Genomic DNA, 22,288 nt, shown 5'->3' on the forward strand with positions numbered 1-22,288 from the left:
GTAAACATTGGGTATTATAAATATCACAGCGATGTTTCATCAGTATCACAGTTTGTAAACCTTGGATATTATAAATATCACAGCGATATTTCATTTATATCACGATGTGTAAACACTGGATATTATAAATATCACAGCGATGTTTGCTTAATATCACGGTGTGTAAACACGATATTACAAATATCACAGCCGTATTTTATTAATATCACGGTGTGTAAACACTGGATATTATAAATATCACATTGATATTTCATTGAGGTCATGGTGTGTAAACACTGGATGTTGTAAATATCTGTGATATTTCATTGATGTTATGGTGCATAAACACTTGATATTACAAATATCACAGAGACATTTCATTGATATCACAGTGTGGAAACACTGGATATTATAAATATCACAGCGATATTTTATTAATATCACGGTGTGTAAACATTGTATATTACAAATATCACAGCCATATTTTATTAATATCACAGTGTGTAAACACTGGATATTATAAATATCACATCGATATTTCATTGATGTCACGGTGTGTAAACACTGGATGTTGTAAATATCACAGCGATATTTCATTAATATTTCATTTCATTAATAATTTCACAAACTGCCCCAGTGACCTAGGGCCAGCCACAATATTACTTTCATGGGCCCTAGCTACTTTGTTTTTGCGCACCCCTTCCTCCATAAAATAATTTTAAAATGAATATTTTATGACTGCATTCATAAAATGACTGTCATCCAAGCTGGATTCATTATTATATATTGCTTTTATTACATTCCTTTTCTTCTTCTAATTTAAAAAGAAATTACAATTAAAACATTTTCACAGGTCCCTAAAATTACTGTGTGTGTCCTGTGCCTGTAAGGGAGAAGTCAGCCGTACACTGACCCCTGGATTCTCAGCTCGCACCAGGCTCCCTCACACACACTGTTCTCCAGCCCCTTTCTGCTGTCTTTGCACAAACTTTGCCCTCTTCCTTGAACACTCTCCCTTGCCTTTTTCCTCATTTATGTCCTCTATCCCGCACAGAGCATCAGAATCCCCTTACAGCACAGATCACTGGGCCTGACACCTGGCTTCTGATTCAGCAGTTGTGACATGGGCCCCAAAGTCCACCTTTTCTTTTCTTTTCTTTTCGTCTTTTTTCTTTTCTTTTCTCTTTTCTTTCTTTCCTTTCTTTCTTTCTTGGTTTTTGTTGTTGTTGTTGTTGTTGTTTTGTTTTGTTTTTTTTTTTTGAGACAGAGTTTCGCTTTTTTTGCCCAGGCTGGAGTGCAATGGCGCGATCTCGGCCCACTGCAAATTCCGCCTCCCAGGTTCAAGCGATTCTCCTGCCTCAGCCTCCTAGTAGCTGAGATTACAGGCGCCCGCCACTGGCTAATTTTTGTTTTTTTAGTAGAGATGGGGTTTCACCATGTTGGCCAAGCTGGTCTCAAACTCCTGACCTTAGGTGATCCACCCGACTTGGCCTCCCAAAGTGCTGGGATTACAGGTGTGAGCCACAGCGCCTGGCCCAGAGTCCACATTTTTAACAGGACCAAAGTGATCCTGATTCTGCTGGTCTGAGGACCACACTTTGAGAACTACTGCTTTCAAGATGAGCTGCACTTCTATTTCCTCTACCAAGCCTCTTCTGTCTCCTAATTGGGTCACATTTCTCCTTCACACGCTCTAGAAGGACCAAAGGCCACTGCTTTATCAGTGTGATTTTTTTTTTTTTGCATTAAAAACTTCTTATCTTCTTCTTCTTATTTTTGAGACGGTCTACCTCTGTCAGGCTGGAGTGCAGTGGTGCTATCACGGCTCACTGCAGCTTCGACCTCCTGGGCTCAAGCGATCCTCCCACCTCAGCCTCCTGAGTAGCTGGGACCACAGGTGTGTGCCACCACGCCTGGCTAATTTTTTATTTTTATTTTGTAGAGATGGGGTTTCGCCATGTTGCCCAGGCTGGGCTCGAACTCCTGGATTCAAGTGATCCTCCCCTCTTGGCCTCCCAAAGTGTTGGGATTACAAGCATATGCCACTGCATCCAGCCCTGTGTGATTAATTTATGTTTCTACCATTTGACTGTGAGCTCCACGTGTCTTTTCGCTAGCTGTGGGATCTGCACCCAGTGCATACAGGTGGTCGGTAAACAGGTGCTGACAGCAGTTCAAAAAAGTTGAATGAATCAGCTTAACCTTCCAGCAACAGCGGATGCAAGTGTAAAATATTATCACCTCACCAACACTGAATTTTTTTTTTTTTTTTTTTAACTCTTCCAGCTCTAAATTCCACAACTCCTCCTATACCTCTTGCTTCCATAGAAGCCCAAGGAGCCCGGCAGAAACTGCTTTGAGCAACCAGGAACACCCGGCCCTAAGCCCCGCCCCGCGCCTCTCCCCACCTCAAGTCCCGCCTCTGGCTATAAGCCCAGCCCCGCCCCGCCCCGCCCCGATCCCGGCCTCCGATCCCAGATCTCGCACCGCCCCGCCCCCTGTCTCCGCCCCAGACACCACCCCGCCTCGTGCTCTAAGCCCCGCCCCTCTCTCTGGCTTTAGGCGGCTCCCAAGCCCAGAGCTGCTCTGCGCAAGCGCGACCGACCGAGCAGCTCCGAGGAGTCCGCCCGGAAACAAACATTCCCCAGGGCAATGTCACGACTTGGTCTTCCCCAGGAGCCAGTCAGGTAAAGGCTTTCCGGGCCCTGGCACCCCGAGCTTGGTCAGGCCCGGCCTTGATCGTAGCGGAGGCCACCGGGGCCTTTTGGCCGGGACTGATTTTGCAGCTCCCGCCAGTCCACCTGCGAGCGCCGGATGGGGGAGCACTCGCCTCCAGCAACCCGCAGGGTCCCCGAAACTTTGCACTGCTCTGGCCAGGAACAGAGCCGGCTTAAGCCACTATGGTTTACATACACGCTGCTCCCCTTCCCAGCCGGCTTGGCTGTTCTGCAATCCGCGTCTCCAGAGTTGGACCCCAGGACCCCCGACGGTGGCACAGACCCGCACCAGGCAGCCCCGGATTCAAGTCCCCCGGTGGCTACTTTCAGATGTGACCTTGGGTCTGTCAGTTTCGTAAACTCTCTGAGCCTGGAGGTGACCCTGTGATCACTTGCCGGGCTGTTGTGAGGATAAAATGAGAAACGTCAAAAGTGAGACCATGCTCAGAACGGGGTGGCTGCTACTGCTGTTGATACCTTGGTGATTATTCCAGCGGCCAGCCCCTAAAGTGGACAGATAACGTTTTTGCAGCCTTTTACTTTGGCTGGTTTGTCTGGTCAGTTCTGTGGTTTCCGGGTGGTTAAAAGCCACCAGCCCACAGTTTCCTTTTCTGGAGGCGGGCCTGCGTGCGTCAAATGCACTGTGCAATCCCTGTGCCAGCATTCACTGATTTTTTTCAGGCCATTTGGTCTTTGAAATACACTGCCGTTACCCAACCACATCTGGTGAGCACCCTGCCATCTAGAAAGAGGCAAAAAATAGCAAGTACCTCCTGCAAACAACTGCTTATCTAATGATGGGGAGATTTATGACAGTGGTTACCATTCCCTGAGCACCAGCTGTGTGCCAGCCACAGTATATGAACTGCATCATTTAATCTTCTTAAATATCCTCAAGCCTGACACAAATGAAGATGAAACTCAGAGAAGTCATTTGTATACACTTTTTTTTTTTTTTTTGAGACAGAGTCTCACTCTGCCGCCCTGGCTACAGTGCAGTAGGCAATCTCGGCTCACTGCAGCCTCTGCCTCCTGGGTTCAAGCGATTCTCCTGCCTCAACCTTCTGAGTAGCTGGGATTACAGGCATGTGCCACGATGCCCGGCTAATTTTTGTATGTTTAGTAGAGGCGGGGTTTTACCATGTTGGCCAGGCTGGTCTCGAACTCCTGACTTCAAGTGATTCACCTTCCTCAGTCTCCCAAAGTGCCGGGATTACAGGCATGAGCCACTGTACCAGGCCTCCTATATACATTTGAAGCCAATTCTGGGTATCTTAAATAGCTGATTCTGCCCACTATGCAAAGCTGCCTTCCCACAGAAAAAGTAAAATCAACTGTTCCTTTTCTAGGGCTGCCATAACAGAGTACCACACACTGGGTGTTTTAAAACAATAGAAATGGTCTCTCATGGCTATGAAGCCTGGAAGTCCAAAATCAAGGTATCGGCAGGGCCACACTCCCTTAGAAGGCTCTGGGGGTGACCTTTCCTTGCCTCTTCCAGTTTCTGGTGGTTTCTGGCATTCCTTGGCTCACAGCAGCATCACTTCAACCTCTGCCGCCATCTTCACATGGTCTTCTTCCCTGTGTGCATCTCTCCATGTTTTTTCTTCTTCTTTTATTTTCTTTTATTTTTGAGTCGGGTCTCACTCTGTCACCCAGGCCGGAGTGCAGTGGTGCAATCATGGCTCACTGCAGCCTTGAACTCTGGGGCTCAAGTGATCCTCCCACTTCCGCCTTCCAAGTAGCTGGGAATACAGTTGCATGCCCCATGCCTAAGCTAATTTATGCTTTATTTTTTTTTTCTTTTGTAGAGACAGGGTCTTGCTATGTTGACCAGGCTGGTTTCAAACTCCTAGGCCCAAGCAATTCTCCCGCCTCAACCTCCCAGTGTTGGGATTACAGGCGTGAGCCACTGCACTCGGCTCGTTTCTGCTTCTTATCAGGACAAGTCATTGGATTTAGAGCTCACTTTAACTACATCTAAAAAGATCCTATTTCTGAATAACATCACACTCTGAAGTTTGGGGTAGACATGAATTTCAGGGGTGAGGGGATACTGTTCAACCCACTATACAAACTAGCAGCAGAACACACCTGTCAAAAGGACCAAAACAAGTCCACATAGGAAGGGCACCATTTGTGGTTTTAAATCCAAATGCTTGCATATTATTGGGAAATTGTTCTCAAAATGTGTTCCCCTGTCCACAGCGTCAGTAACGCTGTCATGAGGGAGTTTGATACAAATGCTAATTCTCAGGCCCTACACCAGAGTTACTGAGTCACAGTCTGGGACTGAACCTAGCAGTCTATGTGACAGCCAGCCCTCCAGGTGATTCTGTTGCTGCTAAAGCTTGGGAACCACTATTATAAGCAGTTGAAGACATAAGAGTTTGAGAACATAAGGGCCAGCTTAACAGAAGGTAGACTTCTAACCTTCTAACCTTAACAATGACTTTTTCATCAAACCTGTCTTCTCTGAATATAATTATGGGTTTCAAAATTCAACTGTTGCATTATTGAAAAAACATTTTACCATACTTTATGTTTCAAAGAGAACCTGTGTACTAAACTGTGTGCTTAGAAGGTTTTTTTGTCATTTTCATCTTGCGAACAACCATGCAATTTAGAATCATTTCTGTCGTGTTATTGAAAAATACACAGAGAGCCAGAAATGGCAAACTCCTAAATACACAACAAAGCAGAAACAGAGGCAGGACTATAAGCTTTCTACCATAACTCTGCTTGCTAAAATGTCTGTCTGGTTTGTTTTTATTTTAGAAACAGTTTGCTAGATGATGCTAAGGCCCGCTTAAGAAAGTATGATATTGGAGGCAAATATTCTCACTTGCCATATAACAAATACTCCGTCCTTTTGCCATTGGTGGCTAAAGAAGGAAAACTCCATTTGTTGTTCACCGTCCGGTCAGAGAAGGTAGGTGGACAAAAAATTTCCTGCCCTTAAACCTCAGGACATCAGAAGACCTCACGAGATTTTGTCACTTGCACACACTTTGATGCCAAAATTCTCAAAAGGGCTTTCAAAATTGTGATGTCAGAGGCATACAACCACAAGCCACAGGATAACATGGTGTTTCTTGGAGAAGGTTTAACAAGAAAATGAAGGTATTTAGCTAGCAAGCAGTTTAAAACGCTTTCACACTAGGGTTACCTAACCTTGGTGCTGTTGGCATTTGGGGCTGAATAATTCTTTGGTGTGGAGGCTGTCCTGTATAATGTGGTGTGTTTACCATCATCCTTGGCCTCTACCCACCAGATGCCAGTAGCACACACAAACACAAGCTCACACACACCTTTGTCCCTTTGTCCAGTATGCCAGTAGCACACACACCACAAATGTCTTCAGAATTGCCTACTATCCTGGCAGGATTGAGGGTGCCAAATTGCCCCCCACCAAGGGCCACTGTTTTAGACTATCCCACCCCCAGTATAATGTGAAAATACTAGAGCATAGAAGTTAACGGCCTAGGCTCTAAAGCTAGCTGTCCATGTTGAATCCAGGCTCTCTCCTTGCCAGCTGTGACTTTGGCCTCGTTAATTGCCCTCTCTGTACTTCAGTCTTTTCACTTGTAAAATGAGTACAAAATATTAGTAACTGCTTCATACAGCTGCTATGAACATTTCACAGGGTAACAAATGTAAAGCACCTATATAACCCAGGTACTTGGCAAGGAAGAATTCAGTAAGTTTTAGCTGTCATCGTTAGTGTCAAGTGACCTGTCAGACATGACCTGAAGTTTTAAGATAAATGATGTCACTTTAAAGAAATATGGGCTGGGAATGGAGTTTCTGGCTCACCCCTTGTATTGGTCCATTCTTGCACTGCTATAACGAAATACCTGAGGCCGGGTGTGGTGGCTCACGCCTGTAATCCCAGCACTTTGAGAGGCCAAGGTGGGAGGATCACGAGGTCAGCAGTTCGAGACAAGCCTGACCAACATGGTGAAACCCCATCTCTACTAAAAATACAAAAGAATTAGCCAGGCATGGTGGCACACACCTGTAATCCCAGCTACTCAGGAGGCTGAGGCAGGAGAAACACTTGAAACCAGGAGGCGGAGGTTGCAGTAAGCCGAGATTGTGCCACTGCACTCCAGCCTGAGCAACAGCGAGACTCCGTCTCAAAAAAATAAAGAAAGAAAAAGAAATATCTGAGACTGGGTAATTTACAAAGAAAAGAGGTTTCATTGACTCATGGTTCTGCAGGCTGTACAGGAAGCATGACACAGGCATCTGCTCAGTTTCTGGAAAGGCCTCAGGGAGTTTACCATCATGGCAGACGGCAGACGGGGAGCAGGAGCAAGAGAGAGAGCAGGGAAATACCACACACTTTTAAATGGCCCCGGATCTCATGAGAACTCACTCACTATCATGGGGACAGTGCCAAGATGATGGTGCTAAACCATGTGTGAGAAATCTGCCCCTGTGATCCAGTCACCTCCCACCAGGCCCCACCTCCAACACTGGGGACTCCAGTTCAACATGAGATTTGGGCAAGGACAAATATCGAAACTCTATCACCCCCGCACCCGTGAGCGCAGTCACTTTCCCTTGCTGTGGGGAACTTCCAAGGAAAAGCTGGTGAAGCAGTCATTTTAAGGTTATCCAAGTACAAAAAGAAAATAAGCCATATTAACAGGCTTTTTAAGCAGAATAATGAAAAGTATTTTGTTTAAAAAAAAATGCCAAGGAATCAGCTGGAGTTTTGTGGACGTGGAAGTAGACTTGTGTGGATTGTGTTCAGTCTGAGCCAGGCAGAAATGCCGTGAACTCAGGACATGATAGAAATCCAGGTTCCAAGGGGAAATACTTAAATGGAAACCAGGGGACCAGTGTCTGTTCCCACCTCTGCCAATAAACACAGGAGAAGCACTTACATAGATTTTTTAAAATTATCAGATATGGCCGTGTGCGGTGGCTCACGCCTGTAATCCCAGCACTTTGGGAGGCTGAGGTGGGCGGATCACCTGAGGTCAGGAGTTCGAGACCAGTCTGGCCAACATGGCAAAACCATGTCTCTACTAAAAATACAAAAAATTAGCCAGGCGTGGTAGTGGGTGCCTGTAATCCCAGCTACTGGGGAGGCTGAGGCAGGGAGAATCACTTGAACCTGGGAGGTGGAGGTTGCACTGAGCCGAGATCGTGCCACTGCGCTCCAGCCTGGGCAACAGAGCAAGAATCTATCTCAATAATGAATAAATAAATAAAAATAAATAAATTAATTAATTAAAAAAAAGAGAATTGTCTAACAAACAATAATATAGGAAATCTAGACAATACCACAAATTCAACCAAGGGGGTCTCTAGTTTCTTTTGTTTCACCCAGAGCCGCTTTTGCCTGTTGATTATTAAGGTCACTTTTTAAAAACTATTTAAATTTAATTCAATCTGATTGTAAACACTATGTGGCTGTAGGGGTGAGAAATTCCCTCTAGAGTTCTACTGGAGCTCTGCCCCTCACACAAGCAGGGAGCTGGTAGGAGATTTCCCCCCAGTGCATGGGGAAAGCAGGGCAAGAAGTGGGTTAACCCTTCTCAAATGTGCAATCTCCCACTAGCTCTGGAACCTCGAACAAGTTTCTTTTTCTTTTTTTTTGAGAAGGATTCTCACTCTGTCACCCAGGCTGGAGTGCAGTGGCGTGATCTCAGCTCACTGCAACCTCCACCTCTTGGGTTCAAGCAATTCTCCCACCTCAGCCTCCCAATTAGCTGGGATTACAGGTGCACACCACCACACCTGGCTAATTTTTGTATTTTTAGTAGAGAGGGAGTTTCACCATGTTGGTTGGCCAGGCTGATCTTGAACTCCTGATCTCAGGTGATCTGCTCATCTTGGCCTCCCAAAGTGCTAGGATGACAAGCGTGTGCCACCACGCCCAGCCTGCAAAGTTCTTAAATCTCTTAATTGCCTCAGTTTTCTCATCCCTAAAATGGGCCTGAAAACAGCGCCTCATGTGCAGGGTTGTTCTGAGCCTGAAAGAGATCTGTAAAACGCCCAGCATGGCTGCTGGCATGCCATAGTGCTGCATGCTGTTGGATGCTACCTATGTTTTCGTTATCTCCTTGTCCGGGTCCACCTTGGATAAGGGACTCCTCTCAGAACCCTAGATCCCTGGTGCCCAGCAAAGAGCTGGCAAACCCCTTTCTCCATTGCACACCTGGGCACAGCCCTTCAGGCCTTCAAAGCCACCCACTTTATAGTTTTCAGGAATTAGCTGCTCTGCATTATCGGTCCTGCTCTTCTCCTCCACACCCTTGACCTCGCATCCCTCCTCTGTCTCCTCTTTTACCCTCCTCCACCCTCCTCCCTGCACCCCATTCTCTGGGACTGGAAGTAGGCAAGAGAAAATTCAGGAACAAAGCAAAGATTGACGTCTTAGGAAATTAGGCTGCAGCTTTACTTGGCCTCTGAGTAGCATTTCAGAAGGTTTTACTGAATAAAAAATGTATACTATTTATCAAAAAAATAACTGACAGCTTTTGTGCTTAGAGCCCTTTGCAGTGCTAATAGTTTTTGATTAGTCAGTTTTAGAAATGTGCCTATTTTCTTCAAAACAGCGTAATATTTTCTTTTTTAAAAACAAAATTAAATAGATTTATCTTTTTAGATTTAAATAGATTTAACTTGTAGAGATTTATCCTGTACAATATGATGTTTTGAAGTATATATTCACTGTGGAATGACTAAATCTAGCTAATTAATGTACTACCTCACATCATAGTAACATACTACTTCACATAGTAACATATCACCACACACAATACCTCACATAGTAACATATTACTATACATATTACCTCACATAGTAACATATCACCATATACATCATATAGTAACATGTCATCATACATATTTTCTTCAAAATAGCATATTTTCTTTAAAAAAAAATTTAGGCCAGGCATGGCTCACACCTGTAATCCCAGCATTTTGAGAGGCCAAGGTGTGGGGATCACCTGAGGTCAGGAGTTTGAGACCAGCCTGGCCAACATGGTGAAACCCCGTCTCTACTAAAAATGCAAAATTAGCTGGGTGTGGTGGTGCATGCCTGTAGTTCCAGCTACTCGGGAGGCTGAGGCAGGAGAATCGCTTGAACCTAGAAGGCAGAGGTTGCAGTGAACCGAGATTATCCCACTGCACTCCAGCCTGGGCGACAGAGCGAGACTCTATCTCAATAAATAAATAAATAAATAAATGAAATTTAAATCAACAGAAAAAATTGTATAGATTTATCCTGTACAATATGATGTTTTGAAGTATATATTCACTACGGAATGACTAAATCTAGCTAATCAATGTACTAACTCACATAGTAACATATTACCACACACATTACCTCACATAGTAACATATTAACACATATACTACCTCATATGGTAACATATCACCACATACATTACCTCACATAGTAACATATTAAAACACATACTACCTCATATGGTAACATATCACCACACATAACATACTATCTCACATAGTCATCATCTTTGCACTAAGAACACTTTATATCCATTCAGCAATTTTCAAGAATACAGTATGTTAACTATAGTTACCATAGTATACAAAACATCTCTTGAATTTATTCCTCCTGACTGGCTGAAACTTTTTATCTTTTGACCAACATCTCCCCAACCTCCCCCCAAACCACCTCAGCGGCTAGTAACCACCATTCTACTCTCTACTTCTCTGAGACTGACTTTTTAATATTCCACATATGAATGAGATCATGTGGCATCTGTGACTGGCTTATTTTACCTAACATAATTTCCTCCAGGTTCATCCATGTTGTCACAAATGACAGGATTTCCTTCTTTTTTATGAGTGAATAATATTCCTCTCTGTATATACATTTTCTTCATTCACTTGTTGATGGATACTCAGGTTGATTCCATGTCTTGGCCATTGTGAACAATGCTGCAGTGAACCTGGGTGTGCAGATACCTCTTTGATATACTGATTTCATTTCCTTTGGATATATAACCAGTAGTGGGATTGCTGGATCATATGGCAATTCTGTTTTTAATTTTTTGGGAAACCTCCATACTGTTTTCCACAATGATTGTACTAATTTACATTCCCACCAAGAGTGTGTGATAGTTCCCTCTTTTCCATATCCTCAACAACACTTACCTTTTGTTTTTTAGATAATGGCCATTCTAAAAGGTGTGAGGTAATGTCTCTCTGTGGTTTTAATTTGAATTTTCCTGGTGATTAGTTATGTTAAGCATTTTTTTCATATACCTTTTCAGAAATGTCTATTTAGTTCCTTTGTCCATTTTTTAATTGGTTTTTTTTTATTATTGATAGTGAGTTGAGTTCCTTATATATTTTGGATACTAGCCCCTTTTCAGATGTATGGTTTGCAAATATTTTCTCCCATTCCACAGATTGTCTTTTCATTCTGTTGAGTGTTTCCTTAGCTGTGCAAAAGCTTTTTAGTTGAAGTAACCCCATGTTTTATTTTTGCTTTCATTGCCTGTGCTTTTGGGGTCATATTTTAAAAATCATTGCCCAGACCAAGGATAACATTTTCTTGAGAGCAATGTTCTCACTAATCCAAAATGATCTTTTCCAATTCCTATTACCTATTAATTGGAATAGGTGTACAAGGCAAATTGAATAAAATTGGTATGCTATGAGATATTTTTGAAACCTTTCAAAATACAGTCATGTGCTGCAAAAGTGTTTTTCTATCAATGATGGACCATATATACAATGGTGGCCCCATAAGATGATAATGGAGCTGAAAATTCCTATCACCAACTGACATCATAGCAGTCATAATGTCATAGCACGATACATTACTCACATGTTTGTGGTGATGCTGGTATAAACAAACCTACTGTGTTGCCAGTGGTCTAAAAGTATAGCACATACAATTATGCACCATATATAATACTTGATAATGATAAAAAATGACATTTCTGGTTTATGAAATTTACTACACTATTCTTTTAAATCATTATTTTAGAGTGTTCTTCTTCTACTTATTTTTAAAAAATAACTATAAAGCAGCCTTAGTAAGGTCCTTCAGGAGGTATTCCAAAAAACACACGCATTGTTATTGTAGGAGATGAGAGCTCCATGTATGTTATTGTTGCCCCTGAAGACCTTCCAGTGGGACAAGAGGTAGAGGTAGAAGACACTGATATTGATTATTCTGTGTGTTGTATCTTAGTTTTTAGCAAGAAAGTTTAAAAAGAAAAAAAAATCCTTAAAAATAGAAAAAAGCTTCTAGAATAAGGATATAATGAAAATATTTTGTATAGCTGTGTAATGTATTTGTTTTAAGCTAAGTGTTATTACAAAAGAGTCAAAAAATTAAAAATTAAAAGGTTTAGAAAGTAAGAAGTAATAGTAAGCTATAGTTAATTTATTATTTAAAAAAGAAAAAGGCTGGGGGGTGGTGGCTTATACCTGTAATCCCAGCACTTTGGGAGGCCGAGGTGGAGGGAACCATCTGAGGTCAGGAGTTCGAGACCAGCCTGGCCAACATGGCAAAACCTCATCTCTACTAAAAATACAAAAATTAGCCAGGCATGCTGGCGGGTGCCTGTAATTCCAGCTACTTGGGAGGCTGAGGCAGGAGAATCACTTGAACTCAGGAGGCAGAGGCTGCAGGGAGCTGAGATCCCATCACTGCACTCCAGCCTGGTCAACAGATGAGAACACGTCTCAAAAAAAAAAAAGAAAGAAAAAGAAAAATATTTTTATAAACATACTATAGCCTAAGTGTCTAGTGTTTATGAAGTCTAGAGCAGTGTTTAATGTCCTAGGCCTTCACATCCACTCACCACCCACTCATTCACTGACTCACACAGAGCAGCTTTCAGTCCTGCAAGCTCCATTTATGGTAAATGCCCCATACTGGTGAACCATTTTTGATATTTTATACCATATTTTTACTGTACCTTTTCCGTGTTTAGATGCACAAATACTTACCATTATGTTACTATTGCCTGCAATATCCAGGACAGTAAAATGGTATACAGGTTGTAGCCCAGAAGCAGTAGCTACACCATATAGCCTAGGTTTGTAGTAGTCTATATTATCCAGGTTTGTGCAAGTGCACCCTGTGTTGTTTACACGATGATGAAATCGCGTAATGCATTTTTCAGAACGTGTCCCTGTTGTTGAGTAACACGTGACTGTACATTTAAAACAAGCATCATATCAGGTCTGTGTTTCTGTCAAGCCTGATGACTGCTTGGAGGCGCGTCTGTCCCTGGCTGCCTTGGAGTTGAACGTTCTAACAATAAAGCACTTTTTCAGAGTTGCTGTAACATTAGGTGTATTTCTTATGCATTTGGTGAGACATATTTGCAGTCGGTGGTGAGTGTTCAAGACAGTAGAAATATGTCCATCAGCCTTCTTTTCACCTGTTCTCACAACTGTAATTGATGTGAAGATGTCTAAGGATTTAGCTATGGCAGCAATTTCTGCAGTGTTCCTGATTTATCAGCACAGAAGGACTTAAAAAAAAATTTTTAAGGCTTGCCCAAATGAGGCTGAAGACTACAAAATGTCAAAAAGTTTATCATGGCATTGTCTTAGTCCTCTCAAGCTGCTATAACAAAACACCTTAGACTGGGTGGCTTATAAACAACAGATATTAATTCTCACAGTTCTGGAGGCTGGGAAGTCCAAGATCAAGCAGCCAGAAGATTTGGTGTCTGGTGAGGGCCCTGTTTCAGTTCATAGATAGTCATCCTTTCAGTGTCCTTACAGGGAAAGGGGCAAAGGGTCTGTCTCTGGCCTCTTTTATAAGGGCATTCATCTCATTGATGAGGGCTCTGCCCCCATGACCTAATCACCTCCCAAAGATCCCACCTCCTAATACCATCACCTTAGGGGTGAGGATTTCAACATATGGATTCGTGGGAGAATAAACATTCAGGCCATTGCAGGCATCTAGTTTATCCTTACATAGATATATGGCCTAGGTGCTAAAAATGGCAACATGATCTCTTGATTGAGCTTCTCAATGTCCAGGACTGACCTTACAAGTTCTCATTATTAAATATTTAATGTGGCCAGGCACCATTCCCGTGCATCCGCTCCATCCTCATGGAACAATCTTCACAGCTCTGTGAGGAGCACACTGTCATTACCCCATTGCACACAGTTGGAAAGAGGCAGACCCAGGACTCTTGCTGAGCCTGAGGGCTCCTTGACAATTCAGGAGAGAAAGGATAGTGGGTACTAGGCACGAGTGGGCATAAAAGAAATTGAGGTCACTCTGCTGAGATATTTGGCCCTGCAGAAGAGAGAACAGTGGAGGGTTTGTGCCTCTCCACTTCTGCCCAAGATATGAGAGAAATAATTTTAAAGACAGAGATAAGAAAGGGGGTAATTTTAGGATGCTATAAATAGAGACACTGTCAGTTCTCCTAAAGGCAGGAAGGAATGGAATCAAGGAAGGGGGCAATGCGGGGAAAGAGGAGACCTCTTTTCCTTTACCAACACACGCAAAGATAAACATAGAAGCCAACACAATGCTAATAGCTCCAGGGCCTATATTTTTTGTGTCTTACTAAACTTTTGATAAATGTATGTTGTACTGATTAAAAACACAGGCTCGTAAATTAAACACTGGTTTACATTCCAGCTCACTGAGTGAATTTGGTCAGGTTATTTAACCTCTGTGAGCCTAAGTTCCCTTGTCTGAAAGTGGAAATAATAATAGTATAAGAGTAGCTTATGGCTGGGTGCGGTGGCTCACGCCTGTAATGCCAGCACTTTGGGAGGCCGAGGAGGGCAGATCACGAGGTCAGGAGATCGAGACCAGTCTGGCTAACACGGTGAAACCCCGTCTCTACTAAAAATACAAAAAATTAGCCGGGCATGGTGGTGGGCACCTGTAGTCCCAGCTACTCAGGAAGCTGAGGCAGGAGAATGGAGTGAACCCAGGAGGCAAGGCTTGCAGTGAGCCGAGTTCGCACACTGCACTCCAGCCTGGGACACAGAGCGGGACTCCATGTCAAAAAAGAAAAGAAAAGAGTAGCTTACCTGCCCATCAATGCATGAGTGGATAAACAAACTGTGATCTATACACACAATAGAATACTATTCAGCCATAAAAAAGGAAGTACCAATACACGTAGAACATGAAGAACCTCAAAAACATATGTGAAGGGAAAAATGCCAGACACAAAAGTCGAGACTAGGTAAATCCACAGAGACAGAAAGCAGGGACAGAGTGAGAGGGGAATGAGAATCAACTGTCGTATGGGGTTTCCTTCTGGGATGATGAAAATATTCTGGAATGAGATAGTAGGGATGATTGTACAACACAGTAAATGTATTAAATGTCTCTGCCTTTTTTCACTTTAAAATGGTTACTTTTACGTGAATTTCACCTCGTTCAAAAATTAGTAGCTTATAGGACTGTTCTGAGGACCCAGTGGGAAAAATCTTTATGAAACAACATGCCCAGAACATAATAAGCAGCCAGTAAAGGACTCAACAAAATTATCTGTTGATAATATTGCCCCTTATATTATTCTTTCAGCTTTTTCCCCCTAGCAGTGTCAATCTGTGTGTGTGTGATATGATTTGGATCCTGTCCCCACCCAAATCTCATGTTCACTTGTAATCCCCAATATTGGACCTGGGGCCTGGTGGGAGGTGATTTGATCATGCGGGCGGATTTCCCCCTTGGTACTGTCATCACAATAGTGAGTGAGTTCTCACGAGATAAGGTTGTTTAAAAGTGTGTAGCACCTCCCCTCCCTCTCTCTGTCTCCCGCTCCAGCTATGTGAAGTGCTTGCTCCTCCTTTGCCTTCCACCATGATTGTAAGTTTCCTGAGGTCTCCCCAGAAGCCAAGCAGATGCCAGCATCATGCTCCCTGTACGGCCTGCGAGACTGTGAGCCAACTAAACCTCTATTCTTTATAAACTACCCAGTCTCAGTTATTTATTTATAGCAGTGCAAGAACAGATTAATACAGTGTGTGGTATCTTTTGGGGACAAATAGAATGAAAGTTAGCAGTGAGAAAAATTTTCAAGGTTCATTTCTTAAAAAGGATTCAAGAAAACACATTTTTGGGCAATAGGGGTCTTGATACCACCACCTGGGTAAGAATGGTCTCTGGTACAAAATAGAAGTTCAGTAAGTATTTGTTGAATGCGTAAATAGTTCCAAAATTAGAATCCCACATTGTAGCGCTCTTCTTTCTATATCCAGCTAAGAAGGGCCCCTGGAGAAGTTTGCTTCCCTGGAGGTAAGCGTGACCCTACAGACATGGATGATGCAGCCACAGCTCTCCGGGAAGCCCAGGAGGAAGTGGGTCTCCGTCCTCATCAAGTGGAAGTTGTCTGCTGCCTGGTGCCATGTCTTATTGATGTAAGGGTTTCCTCAGACACTCATGAGCACCGTCCCCACCCCAAGGTGGATCTACTGTTCTCAGGATTCCACATTTTCCAAACATAACCCCAAAGAGTACTGTACATAAAGTCAAGAGAACAGGTTCTCCTACAGACATTGCCCCTCATGAGTCAAGTGGCTGTGGGCAACCCCTTTTGCCTCTCCGGACCCCTCTTTCCCCATCCAGAAATAAAAGGGTTGAACTCCCATCAGTGGATTTCAAACTGGATGCCATAGAACCCTAGAGAGATGCTTCAGAATTATTAACATTCAGTTCACATTTATTTTTCTCCAGTATACATTGGTTTTGAGAGTTCAGTTGAAAAAATAACAGACACTCCAATGTGCTAGATACCAAATTTTAGCCCCTTGGAGACCACCAATGCATTACTTCTGCCATAAGGATATTCGTTTTTCTACATACTATAGAATAAAGCCTCTCTGTAATACATTAATTGAATAGAACCATGAAATCACTAGGCAAGCTATTTAAAAACTATTACTATTCATAACTGCATTTGTGTTGGATCAGGATTTCCTTGATAGTATAATATACATCAAAACATATTTAAAATATTTTTAAAAATGAATTTTGGAGCTGATATAACCACATCTTATTTTCTTTTTTGTTTTATTTTTTATAGAGATGGGGGTCTCGCTATGTTGATGAGGCTGGTCTCGAGCTCCTGGCCTCAAGTGATTCTCCCACCTCAGCCTCCTAAAGTGCTGGGATTACAGGTGTGAACCACTGTGCTCAGCTTCTGATCTTACTTTCTATCGGTTCACCACAACAACCTCATTGTTTTACTAACTGACTTTAGAAGGGGTAAATATTGTATTAAGAAGTATGATCTTGGATAACAGCATGATTTTACCATATAAATGTTTTAATAAAACCTTTAATTTTAATTTCAGAATAGCTGTAGACTGATGGAAAAGTCGTGAAGGTAGTACAGAGAGTTCTTATGTAGACCTAGTTTCCATATGACCATATGGAAACCATAGGAAACTAGACCATAGACCTAGTTTCCCCTGTGGTTGACATCTTACATCACTGTGTACATTTGTCACAACAAAGAAACCAGTGTCAGCATGTTACTGTTAACTGAACTCCATGCTCTGTTTGCTTTTTACTAGTTTTTCTACTAATGTCCTTTCTGTCCTGGATCTCATCTAAGATACCATATTGTATTTTGTGGTCATGTCTCCTTAGTCCTCTGGTCTGTGATAGTTTCTCAGACTTTCTTCTTCTCATGACCCTGACAGTTTTGAGATGTAGTGGTCAGGTATTTTGTAGAATGTTCCCCAATTTTGGTTTGTCTGATATTTTTCTCATCGTTAAGCTGGGGTCATAATTTGGGAACACCACAGAGGTGAAGTGCTCTCATCACACAGTATCAGAGGTAGGTATAAACTTTTCATGGTTTTTCTCTTGTTGTTGTTGTTGTTTTTGAGACGAGTCTCGCTCTGTCACCCGGGCTGGAGTGCACTGGTGCAAACTCGGCTCACTGCAAGCTCCGCCTCCCGGGTTCACACCATTCTCCTGCCTCAGCCTCCCCAGTAGCTGGGACTACAGGCGCCCATCACCGCGCCCGGCTAATTTTTTGTATTTTTAGTAGAGACGGCGTTTCACCGTGTTAGTCAGGATGGTCTCGATCCCCTGACCTCGTGATCCGCCTGCCTTGGCCTCCCAAAGTGCTGGGACTATAGACGTGAGCCACCACACCCAGCCTTAATGTTTTATATATTGGGCTTTCGGGTAAGTTTTTATTTCAAAACAACAGTCCCACTGTTGCCTAACACTTAGAAAACCAGTGGGTTAGATGATCCTTTATGTTCCACTTGACTGAAGTCTTGGTGGGGCAGTGTTTTGAAGATCAGTGATGCTGAGACAATGTCTGTCTTAATTGGGTCCTTTTTAAAAATAGAAAGGTCAGCACCCAAGGGTGGTTTTGTTTGCAAGAAGCTAGTGGCCACTCAATAAATGTTTTCTAAGTGTGTGTGTATGAAAGCGAGATGGAGACATGGGATTACACACGAAATGTGTCAATTACTTTTCCATTTGGTTTTCTAATGGGAACTCTTTACAGTTGATTTCCGCAAATCCACCAGCATTTGGAGGATTTACTTTAGAAATCAATTAACTAATTTAGCTATACTGATTAAAAGTTTCCAAAATGAGACTAACTCTGTTCCCAAGGTCCCCAGGTGCTACTGAGTTCTGCATGTGGGTGGATAGAATTCAGCAGCATTAACAGGAAAGTGTCTCCGGGAGATTCCTAGGGGCCAGATACTCCTGGAACAGGAGATTTCTAAAATGGCGTGATTGAAAGATTAAACAAAGGCTTTAAAAAAAGGTCTGCTTTGTTTGGAAGCGCAAGGGAGGATTGCTTTGTTTTTTGGCCCCTGCTAATTTTTAAAATGTATCACAAAAATGCCATTTATTGAAAATTATAAGCATAATCTAATCTACGTGGCTCTTAACCTGGAGTGATTTTTCAACCCTGGGGAATTTGGTAATGTCTGGAGATCATAGCTGGGAGGGGGAGGGTGCTATTGGCTTTTCTCAAGTGATCTCGAGTCCCAGTGATCTCGGCTCACTGCAACCTCCACCTCCCAAGTTCAAGCAATTCTCCTGCCTCAGCCTCCAGAGTAGCTACCTATGTATGTATGCACCTATGTATGTACCCGCTACATAAACCTTCCAGGCAGGCTGTGACACCACAACCCCCACCCCAATTTTCCCTTTTGTCAGACATTTATGTACTACTTTTTGCAAAGGTCTCTGAAATATACCCAGGAGTATGAGCAACACATCTGTGGTCGAATCCAGTTTCTGCCAAGTATCAGCAGAATATGCCCTTGGGCAAGTTTCTTCACGTCTCTAATTGTAGTTGTTAAGGCTTCTTCGCGATCAGATTGTTGTAAGGAATCAGAGGGTGTTGGGAACTAGACTAGGTGCCCGTAAGTTGTGGTCACCAATGGTAGCAGCAACCACGAATATTTACTGAGCATACATTGTTGGGGCTCTGTCCAGGCCCCTTCATATTCCTCTTACAACCCCAGAGTTTCTGATAACTCACTGTTACCAGATAGGGGGCCTGATCCAGACCCTAAGAGAGGGTTCTAGGATCTCACAGGGTGAGTCCATAAAGTGAAAGCAAGTTTATTAGAAAAGTAAAGAAAAAAAAGAATGGCTATTCCGTAACAGAGCAACAGCATGTGCTGCTGGTTGGCCATTTTTATGGTTATTTCTTGATCATATGCTAAACAAGGGGCGGGTTATTCATGAGTTTTCCAGGAAAGGGATGGGCAATTCCCAGAGGTGAGGGTTCCTCCCATTTTTAGACCATGTAGGGTAACTTCCTGACATTGCCGTGGCATTTGTAATCTGTCATGGCACTGGTGGGAGTATCTTTTAACATTCTAATGCTTTCTAATTATCGTATAATGAGCAGTGAGGATGACCAGAGGTTACTTTCGTTGCCATCTTGGTTTTGGTGGGTTTTGATGGCCTTCTTTACTGCAAGGTCTTTATGACTTGTATCTCAGTCTCATCTGGTGACTAAGCATGCCCTAACCTCCTGGGAATGCAGCCCAGTAGGTCCAAGCCTTATCTTACCCAGCCCCTATTCAAGATGGAGTTGCTCTGGTTCAAACGCCTCTGACAACACTTGGCAGCTTTCTTCTGAATACTGGTACGCTTGATACTGGAGCCACCTTGCCATGTGTCCTGCACAGAGAGCTGGGAGTGCCTGTGAATTCACCTCTGGCAAGGTAGTCCTTAACCAGTGACTGACTGGGGCTGGGGAGCATGAAATCCCAGCTCCCTTGTCTCCATGTGGGACAAACTGCATATTAATTTACCCTCCAGAACACCCCATGGTGCCCTTGCCAGCCTTCTTCCCTTATGAGTATTGCTCCCCTCTTCCCCTTACCTGTTTCCCCTGGGAGCACTTTCTTAAAAAATCACTTGCATCTGAGTCCTTATCTCAGAGTCCACCTGGAAAACTCCATATTCAGAGACTAAGCATTTCCCCAATGCCAGGCGTGGTGTTACGTGCTGGTAGAATGTTGCCTCTGCCCTCGGGTAACTTAATGACCCCAAATTTCCTGCCCCAAGGACATACAAAGTCTATGTTCCTCTTGTCTCCTCCTGGTCCAAATGTTGACTTTCACTATTATTTTGGTTAATGGTCCAAGTTGTCTCTGTTCCTAAATTTGGTTTCCTGTCTTTGGCTGTCCCTCAGAACATTCTGCAGGCCGGATAGGTCCCAGCCTCACCATGTGTCTACCTCTCTGGCTTTTTCCACCCACTTCCTCTTGGGATGCTCCAGGAATTCCAGTTCTTCTCACTTTCTAATACAAAGGCAGGCAGCTCTTACCAGTTCCCACATCCTCACTCAGCCCTAGGCCTCCCTCTCAGGGTTTCCAGTATAACAAAACAGTCTTTCATTTGACAGCACTCATGTTCATTTGCTTTTTTACTTTTATATATTTATTTTTATTTTTGAGACTGGGCCTCTCTCTGTCACCCAGGCTGGAGTGCAGTGGCATGATCTCGGCTCACTGCAATCTATCTCCGCCTCCCAAGTTCAAGCAATTCTCCTGCCTCAGCCTCCTGAGTAGCTGGGATTACAGGCACGCACCACCACACCCGGCTAATTTGTGTATTTTTAGTAGAGACGGGATTTCATCATGTTGGCTAGGCTGGTCTCAAACTCCTGACCTCAGGTGGTCCACCCACCTCAACCTCCCAAAGTGCTGGGATTACAGGCGTGAGCCACCGCACCCGGCCACTCATGTTCATTTGCAAGCAGTTGTGGTTGTAAATAGAAATCCCTCTCCCATGTAATATATACATGTGTGTTATATAAAGTAGTTCACATATAGTTATATATAAGACACATAATTATATATATATATGTGTATGTACTATGAAATTTTTCCATAAATGGGAATATGTCATAACTAGTATTATATCACTTTACTTTTCTGTTCATAAGTATAGCACATTTTTTTCTTTACTGAGAAGGAAAGATGTCTATCCCATTCTTTTTAAAGGCTACATAGTATCCTCTTTTATGGATATAACCCTAATTTATATAACCTAAATGCCTATAAATTGAAGAGTGATAACTTTAGAATTTGGGGCTGTTGTTGAAACTAATTCTTCAGGTTTATACTTGTGTCTTTTCTTACTGGTAGGAATTTATCATACAGATACACAAATGCAATTCCCAGGTCAAAGCGAACACATTTTTATGATACTGCCAAATTGCCATTCCAAAAGATTGTACTACTTTATGTTCATACAAGAAATCATTTTCAGAGTCATCTCATAGATGTCACCTCAGGTAGAGCAGGATGACTCCCATTTTAGGGGGAACATAAATTTGTTTCCAGAGTAAGCTTTCTTCCCCTTCTCCCAGGTTCGGTGTATTTTCTTAGCTCACCTAGAAGTGGCATGATTTTAGGATTTGAAGCAGTATCACTTCACTTCTTAATTTGTCTATTTTGTTTTCTGCTTTTAGACAGATACATTGATAACTCCATTTGTAGGTTTAATAGACCACAACTTCCAGGCCCAGCCGAATCCTGCTGAAGTTAAGGATGTATTCCTGGTGCCTCTGGCCTATTTCCTGCATCCACAGGTCCATGACCAGCATTACGTCACACGTCTTGGTCACCGTTTTATTAATCATATCTTTGAGTACACAAACCCTGAAGATGGTGTCACTTACCAGATCAAGGGAATGACGGCAAACCTTGCAGTGTTGGTGGCCTTTATCATTTTGGAAAAAAAACCCACCTTTGAGGTTCAATTTAATCTTAATGATGTATTAGCATCCTCTGAAGAGTTATTCCTGAAGGTTCATAAAAAAGCTACAAGCAGGTTATGATTTACTAGAGCAAGAGACAGAGAACTATTCACGAGGATTCTGTGTGTGCTTATTCATAGAACAACAACAATGCCAGCTGTTGGAATTTGACAGGTGTGAATATTTTTTCTGCAGTATGTAGTTAAAATCCTTGCCTCTTTTCCAGTTGCCTTCTATTGTCTGAAAAAGTAAAAGCCATTCAAAAATGAAAACTATGTTCATAGTGCTGCATATTTTCACCCACAATATGTTAATAATATTTTTCTTACACATATAAGAAAGAATATCTGGCACATAGTAGGCCCTTAATAAAGATTTTTTGAATATA

At 42.8% G+C, this 22,288-nt stretch overlaps 1 protein-coding gene across 4 annotated transcripts; it reads left to right on the plus strand.

The window, feature by feature from the left end:
• Positions 1–570: 570 nt before the first annotated feature.
• NUDT7 (nudix hydrolase 7) lies at positions 571–22,288 on the plus strand. Of its 4 annotated transcripts, XM_034940766.3 has the most exons (5): positions 571–2,666; positions 5,475–5,628; positions 15,465–15,578; positions 15,899–16,057; positions 21,613–22,288. In XM_034940766.3, exons 1-5 carry the CDS (start codon positions 2,632–2,634, stop codon positions 21,979–21,981), a joined length of 831 nt encoding a protein of 276 aa, XP_034796657.3. In that variant the 5' UTR covers positions 571–2,631; the 3' UTR covers positions 21,982–22,288. The 4 variants fall into 4 exon arrangements, with proteins under 4 accessions (XP_034796657.3, XP_003820953.5, XP_034796659.3 ...); XM_003820905.6 differs by lacking the exon at positions 15,465–15,578; XM_034940768.3 differs by lacking the exons at positions 15,465–15,578; positions 21,613–22,288 and adding an exon at positions 16,723–18,546.

This window comes from Pan paniscus, chromosome 18 (genome assembly GCF_029289425.2).
Source record: "Pan paniscus chromosome 18, NHGRI_mPanPan1-v2.0_pri, whole genome shotgun sequence".
Lineage (NCBI taxonomy): Eukaryota > Metazoa > Chordata > Mammalia > Primates > Hominidae > Pan > Pan paniscus.

Coding starts and splice junctions, on each gene's coding strand:
- NUDT7 (XM_034940766.3), top strand. CDS start 2,632: ATGTCACGACTTGGTCTTCCCCAGGAGCCAGTCAG. Junction 2,667..5,474: donor CTTCCCCAGGAGCCAGTCAG/GTAAAGGCTTTC, acceptor TTTTTATTTTAG/AAACAGTTTGCTAGATGATG. Junction 16,058..21,612: donor TGGTGCCATGTCTTATTGAT/GTAAGGGTTTCC, acceptor TTCTGCTTTTAG/ACAGATACATTGATAACTCC.